This window comes from Bidens hawaiensis, unplaced genomic scaffold (genome assembly GCF_021521415.1).
Source record: "Bidens hawaiensis isolate Kalapana, Puna unplaced genomic scaffold, B.hawaiensis_p1.1 tig00055756_1, whole genome shotgun sequence".
In the NCBI taxonomy this organism is placed as follows: Eukaryota; Viridiplantae; Streptophyta; class Magnoliopsida; order Asterales; family Asteraceae; genus Bidens; species Bidens hawaiensis.
This window is the reverse complement of record NW_027506343.1, coordinates 27,251-34,806: the sequence shown is the minus strand read 5'-3', so window position 1 is coordinate 34,806 and position 7,556 is coordinate 27,251. Positions and strand designations below refer to the sequence as shown.

The following is a 7,556-nucleotide window of genomic DNA, read 5'->3' as shown; positions in this document are numbered from 1 at the left end:
TTCATAGCAACTAACCTTTCTAGTCTTTTTAGTATATGGTGTAATAATATTCACATAAGAATACTCCTACAATATCATCACACATAAATCTTCTCATGAAATAAAAATTTAACAACTTACAGGGATCAGTTTGATATTATACCGGTACCGATCCTGATATATTTTAAAACTTGGTACTATACCGTACATGTTTAGCTCAGTACTGATACCATATGCAAAAAATCGATAAAATACCGGTACTAAACCGTACCAATCCCAAAACATCAAACAAGTTTGTACTATATGCAAAAGTTTGATAAAATACCGGTACCAAACCGCCGAATTAATACCGACTATACGCGTTTTAACATCCTCGGAAGGAAAAATATCTTTTGAGAGTTATGTATAAATTATGATAATACTGATTGAAGTGTACGGAAACCTAACCTAAGCCTTTGGTGTGTAAATTTGGGGGAAAATAATAATAATAATCGATCACACACGCTTACTCAATAATCTAATCGCTGGATTTGAGGTCTCAGCACCGATAAATCAGTAATCGTTTCGTTGATTTCAACACCATTTCTCTTCTCATCTTATATTATTATTATTATTATTATTATTATTATTATTATTATTATTATTATTCTAGATCTTTCAGGTAATCATTCTATCTTTTTCTGTATGTGTACATATGTCTGAAATTAGCGCTGTATATATACACGTATGACGTCACGTACACGTGCTAGAGCAATAGGTTTTTATGATTATAATTGCGTTGCGTTGATTGATTACATGTAACATGATGCCAATAGTTTAGGTTAGGGCTTTTTGCTTGCTGATGTGCTTTTACTGTATATTGATTATATATTACTAGGGTTTAGGAGTAAGTTATTGTGCTCCAACATTGAATTATATAAACGACTTGCTTGCGGTGTGTGCATATAATGTTGGGCAAAAGTGAATTGTGTTAATTTTGTCGTTATTTTACTGATTTCGTGAACATAACGTTAAAAGTGACGGAAGGTTAATCATGCATCATGTGGTGCCGGTGTCCTGATGGTTGAGTGCTTTGAGCCTTATGTCCAAGGCTTGATGCAAAACTACTATCGAGCCGGGGGTCCCATGGGAAGCAGCCTCTCTATTTCTATGGGGTAGAGGTAAGGTTGTCAGCTGTCTGCATTTTACCCTCCTCAGACCCTACCATAGTTCGGTATTGGTGGGATTTACTTAGTACGATGATGATGATTTGATAGATATATACTTAGTTTAATTAATTTAAGGTATGTTCCATATTCACGAGTTGAAGTTTGTTATGATGTTGTTGCATAGTGGAGGCGAAGACTTTAAGTGAACCGTGCACATTGCATAAGGAATACCTTTTAATTTAGTTATATTATTCGGTTATTTAATAATGAGGATGGCATGCAAGAACTTACATTTAGCCATTTAGGACTAGCAATTTCTCAAGTTACCTCCTGTTTTTGGTAAACAGTTTCCGGAGCTTGAAAGATGGAAATGGATTTGGGTAATTAGTCACTTTGAGATGAAATTTATAAGCCTTATATAGTTAGTTATGTGAATTTAGGAATTCTTTTATGTTGAATGCTAAAATTTTGTGTTCTAAAAGACTTAAGGATAGCTAGATGGTTGAATGAATTGGGTGCAGTTAAGCTAATATTTAAGTGGCAACCTAGCTGTTAATATTCAGTATATGAATAAGTATAAGTGATTGTTTTTACATTATCTACACATATTAGAACAAAAGTTGTGACACACTTGAAATCTTGAATTGCTAAGTTCATAGTTTTGTTGCTCGATTGGTGCGCCATAACTCAACTGGAATGATATAGTTGAGAAAAGTTGATTTGATGAATGCGAATTGAGAAAGTTGGTTAATTCCACATAAGTTTGTGATCACTCCATTTAACAGTTAGCTGCCAAGCAAAGTGTTTGAGGACACCCAACTTCCAAACCATTGACTAAGCAGCCATAGCTAATCAGATTAATGGGGGCATGTGTGACATGTAGTAGGCTGTTTTAAGCATCCCTATGTGAAGAATTAAAAAACACTGTTAAAATGTGGGTCTTGTTACCAACGTTCTGTCTTCGGTCCTAAACAAATGTAGTCCTAAGATTGTACCTTTTAAACTATTGCTAGAATGGTTGATGTTTATTTATATAGGTACAAATTTAGGTCTTGTGTAAAAGATAATTTAGTCAAATTCAGTTGTATGTTGTTAAACCTTATTGCCGTCATCTACCCATTGCCATTGCTGGTCCATTGCCGATCAATGCAGGTCAAATGGCAGCAGTTTCGCTGCTGCGTTTTTCTGTTTTCATTTCTTTTAGACAGCCGTGATACTCCCTAACCATCCTTTCTTCTGTCGTGATAACCGAAAACTAGCCTGAGCTCTGATACCAGTTGTTAAGCAAGTATTAGGGATTCAGGGCTGTCTAAAAGAAAATAAAACAGAAAATGTGTTGCAGCGAAAATGCGGCGGTTTGATCTGTGTTGACTAGCAGTTGACCGTCAGTGGCAGTAGGCAGATGACGTCAATATGGTTTGCAGCTGCAGTAGACAGAACAGAAACAAAAAAACGTACAGAAATAGAAAGAACACAGAGATTTCACGTGGTTCGGCCAGTTTGACTTTGACCTACATTCATGCGATGCAACTAGTTAATATTGTTTTTGAGGTGATGATAAATACAATACAGAGATGTAGTATATATAGGCTAATGGGTTAGGGTTTTTCTTATGCAAAACTTGGAGCAAAAGAACAGATGCTAAAATAAGTTGGCTAGTACTTGCAAATACCTGTTCTGACCAAAAATACTCATTAGGATTAGGGCCAGATGAAATCAGCCATCACATCTTAACATGAATTGATGCTAACGATAGTATAATCGTCTCATCACCAAATATGACTAGGATGCAATATGAAAACAAAATCTTAACGTCAAGGGATGGCGCACGAACATGAAATGCTTTGACATTTGATTGTTCACAAGGGAGTGGAACACGATATCAAGTTCATCGTCACTGTTTACGATAAGAAAGGAAACTGACCCTCTCATTGGGATTTCTCAGAGTTACCGATCTTGCTGTTCATATAATTCTGTTTACTATTAATGAAAACAAATAGGAACTAACCATCAAGGTCCTTGATATTTGTAATTACATACAAATCACAGTCACGTTTTCTGTTTCAGTTGCAAATCACCTCTGACACCTTTTAGAGATCTTTATTTGATTTTTTTGGCAGTTATATTATAAATTCTGTTCAAGAATGAACCCGCAACAAGTCGCACAGTCTAGACCATCTGCAAATGGATTTACCCGTAGAAGAGGTGAAAAGGAAATGGGCACTAGAGTGGAAAGTAAATTCCATCCTGGAAGATCAAATATCAGCAGATTGACATCAGGTACAAATTTATTACATAACTGTCTTGTAATATTACAATTGCATGATACTAATTCCAGTTTTTCCATGTTTACAAACTGAAAATAAAGGAGATATTGGGAGCCCGTCACGTAATCGACTAGTTTACACAACAGCATGCCTCATAGGGCACCAGGTGGATGTCCAGGTCACTGATGGATCTGTGTTTACTGGAATATTCCATGCCACCAATGCTGAGAAAGATTTTGGTATCTTCTTTAGCATTTTTACTATCGTTAAAAACTTAAAATAATGCATAGTTGATTTTCTGAAGATATTATTGATTGCTGTTTTATAATTTACAGGCGTAATCTTGAAAATGGCTCTCGTAACAAAGGCCGGTTCATCTCATGGACAGCAAAATAATTTCGATACTGTTCAAAACCCCCCTTCTAAAACGCTAATAATACCTGCAAAAGAACTTGTGCAGATTGTAGCTAAGGTTTTTTTTATATTATCTTTAAAAATTAATATTCGTAAAGTTAAGCATATATGATGTTTTTACAAGTTTACTTATATGTACATTTTTTGGTGCCAGAGTATACCGGTGACTAGGGACGGGTTGATGAATGAACTTCAGCATGATCAGCTGCATGACATTTTGATAGACTCTAATATTTCTCAATCCCGGCATGTTGACTTGGAACGAGAGTTGGAACCGTGGGTGCCAGATGAAGATAATCCAGAGTGTCCTAAATTAGACAATACATTTGATCATCACTGGCACAGGTTCTAGATTCTTATCTTCTATTATTTCTACGTGTAAAGTTTTGTTTTTGTAATCATAAATAACACACTAATTATGTAAATTTTTAGGGGTTGGGATCAATTTGAAGCAAATGCAACATTATTTGGAGTTAAAAGTACATTTGATGAAGAGCTCTACACAACAAAGCTTGATAGAGGCCCTCAAATGAGAGAGTTAGAGAAGGAAGCCTTAAGATTAGCTAGAGAAATCGAGGGTGAGGACACCCAAGATCTTCATTTAGCAGAAGTAAGTTTGTGCTTATTTACTGTTTTGTATTAGTTAATTTTATAAATTCTCAAACCCTGTTTCTTGTAATTAGGAAAGAGGCATTCACTTTCATGACAAGTTTGATCTTGATGAAGAAACTAAATACTCATCTGTTTCCCGCGTGGTTGATGATAGTGGTTATGATGAAAACGAAGACATTTTTGAATCACAAAATAACAAAACGTTTGGAGATGTTTCTGATTCTATCCTGAACAACGGGTCTCAGTTACCATCAACTTTTTCATCATTGGTATATATATGGATTTGTCATTAAATACATGCATGCATAATTGCATATTTTATGCCTTATTTTTATATTTTTCATATATATATATATATATATATATATATATATAGGATCAGGATCATGAGAGAACCTTTTTGAAACTGAGAACTATGAGAACCATTTTGGACCACAAAAAACCTAAAAATAAAAAAAATCATAAAATAAAAAAAAACACAAAAATCAAAAAAGTAAAAAAACCAAAATTCTTATTTTATCATCCCGGTTTCATTAAAAAAAAAAACTCGGTTTAGCTAAGTTATATACACATATGTATAATATATACATATATGTACATTTACATGTTTTTTTTGTACACATGTGTATAATTTTTGATAAATGATACTGTACATATGTGTATATTACGTAACTAAAAATTATATAAAATTATACATATGTGTATAATACAACGTTTTTTTTTTTATTATTTATTATTTTTTTTAATGAATCCGGAATGAAATATAAGAATTTTGGTTTTTTTACTTTTTTAAAATTTTTATTATTTTTTGTTTTATGATTTTTTTAAATATTTTTTTAAAGATGTTTTTAGTGGTCCAAAATGGTTCTCAAAGTTCTCAATTTGCAAAGGGTTCTCTTAGGATCCTTACCCTATATATATATATATATATATATATATATATTTTCTTTTTTTCTGACCTATAATTTTAATGCTATATGATTTGTGAACATTCCATGTTATGCAGGTTGAGACTCAATCTTCTTCTTTAAGTACCAGCAAAGACAATCAGTCTAATCAACATGTTGAAAGTAATGAGAAACTTTATTGTGTATATTAATGACACATTATTTGGTCTTATCAATTTGCCTATAATTATGAGTTTTATCTTATGTATAGATGAATCTGCACATCCAAATAAAGAAAGTGCTGATAAAGGACCTTTAGCGCCATCCAATGTCTCATCTAAAGTTCAAGAAAAGGCGAATTCAAGTGAAATATCATCCACAGCAGAATCTGGAAAAGCCACTCCTGCTGCAAGCGGGCCCGGGTTATCACCTAGTTCATCAATGGGCTCTTTGACTTCAGAAAAGTCAACATTGAATCCTCATGCTAAGGTTAACATTAAATATCTGGTTTTTGTAGTTCTGTATATACTAAAATGAGTTGCTTGCATTTTTGTCTTTTTGTTTATTGTTACATATTTCAGGAATTTAAATTTAATCCAAACGCCAAGAGTTTTGTTCCGTCCTCATCACCGTTACGGGCTGCATCTCCTGTATCTGATGGCAACTTTTACTATCAGCCTAATGTGGGCCCGGTCCCACATATGCATGGCATGCCTGTTGGCGTTGGAGTAAGTTTTCATAGTAGTTACAAATGGAAATTTTAGGTTTCTTGCAACTGATTAAAATGTTAATTTTTTAAACCGTTTGTGCGAATTTATCTTTATAGATGGGACCCGCATTTCCGCCCCACCAGCCTGTTATTTATGGTTCACAAGGAACACCTTTGCAGCCCCCACCGGCATATTATAACCCGAACGGTCCACAGGTTTGTTGGTCTTTCCACTTGCTCTCTTTTTATTTACCGGGGTGATATTTTTTTAAAATTTAATTTATCATGGGTAAAATGGTAATTCTGTTGCAGTATGGGCAGCAGATGCTATACGGTCAACCTGGGCAGGTGGTATACATGCCAACTTATCATCCGGTAAGAAAGACTTGACTTGTTATTCATCCACTCATTTTAATAGGTCAATTACATCACAAGTTAAAGTTGTTGCGTTAACTTATAAAAAAATACCTCGGTACATAATAATGACAAGAAACATGAAAGTTCATTACATTTTTGGTGTAATAAACGCTGGAAGTAAAATTAAATAAGATCAAATATACCCATTGCCCATTGGACATTGGAAATATTTAAATTTTGTAATACCCATTTTATTGAATACAATTTGTAATATGACCATAAATTTGAAAGTGTGTATATTTGATGTTATAGTTTTTTGCTGGGTAAGCTTGATATTATATCAATATATTCCAATAATTTTTAAATTGGGTTCTTTCGATATATGTACAAACTATCATACATTTGAAAACATGCCATCTTTTATCTCATACAGGATATGCAGTACAAAGGCCGAGACTTTTAGGTTGGTCAAACGATCATGACGCTCATCAGATTTTGTTATGCTGGTGGAAAGTGATACAAATGTCTAATGAAAGGAATCCAGCGGAACGTTGAACAGCTCTTGAACATGATTTGTACAGCTTAATCTTAACCTTGATTTTCTTTTTTTGGGTGGTGTTTTTTATTTAGATTGCGTTTTTTGAACCACATAAATTTCGAAAATACCTTTTACTATTCTTTTGCTGCTAATATCAACGATCGTTTGTTTTATGTAAATTGGATTCTGATTCGTAGAATATATTATTAGCGTTTAGTACCATTTAGTACATAACTAATTTTAAACATGCTACTGCAAAGACAGTCAAAACACTCGTATATATCTCTTGCACTATACTTTTATAAAAATTTTAAAAAAATGTATTTGTATTTTTCATATACTATATTGTCAATTCTAGTTTACCTTGTCGGTTTCAAAGCCCTAAACTGAATCATGAAACCCGGTTTTTCGAACTGTAGGTTGAACCTTATTACTTGTCATTTGACGGAACTGACTGACTTAGCTCGGTTTGGTTGATTCGATCGGTTTTAATTGTTTTCGAATATCCTAGGAAGTACCATGGTTGATTTTTAACAAGTTGAAAGTTACTTAGATTGACTTTATATGGCTTTCGTTGAGGATTAGGTGTTAAATTAAGGTATGCATTAAATTATGATGGGTTCTATTTCAATTGTGTCGTTAGGT

At 33.6% G+C, this 7,556-nt stretch overlaps 1 protein-coding gene across 1 annotated transcript; it reads left to right on the top strand.

Moving 5' to 3' along the window:
- Positions 1-381: 381 nt before the first annotated feature.
- Positions 382-7,084, top strand: LOC143617586 (polyadenylate-binding protein-interacting protein 3-like). Its single transcript, XM_077090100.1, has 13 exons — positions 382-640; positions 3,248-3,407; positions 3,496-3,633; positions 3,730-3,866; positions 3,963-4,153; positions 4,241-4,418; positions 4,492-4,689; positions 5,427-5,490; positions 5,579-5,796; positions 5,889-6,035; positions 6,134-6,232; positions 6,329-6,391; positions 6,807-7,084. Exons 2-13 carry the CDS (start codon positions 3,272-3,274, stop codon positions 6,834-6,836), a joined length of 1,599 nt encoding a protein of 532 aa, XP_076946215.1. The 5' UTR covers positions 382-640; positions 3,248-3,271; the 3' UTR covers positions 6,837-7,084.
- Positions 7,085-7,556: the final 472 nt, after the last annotated feature.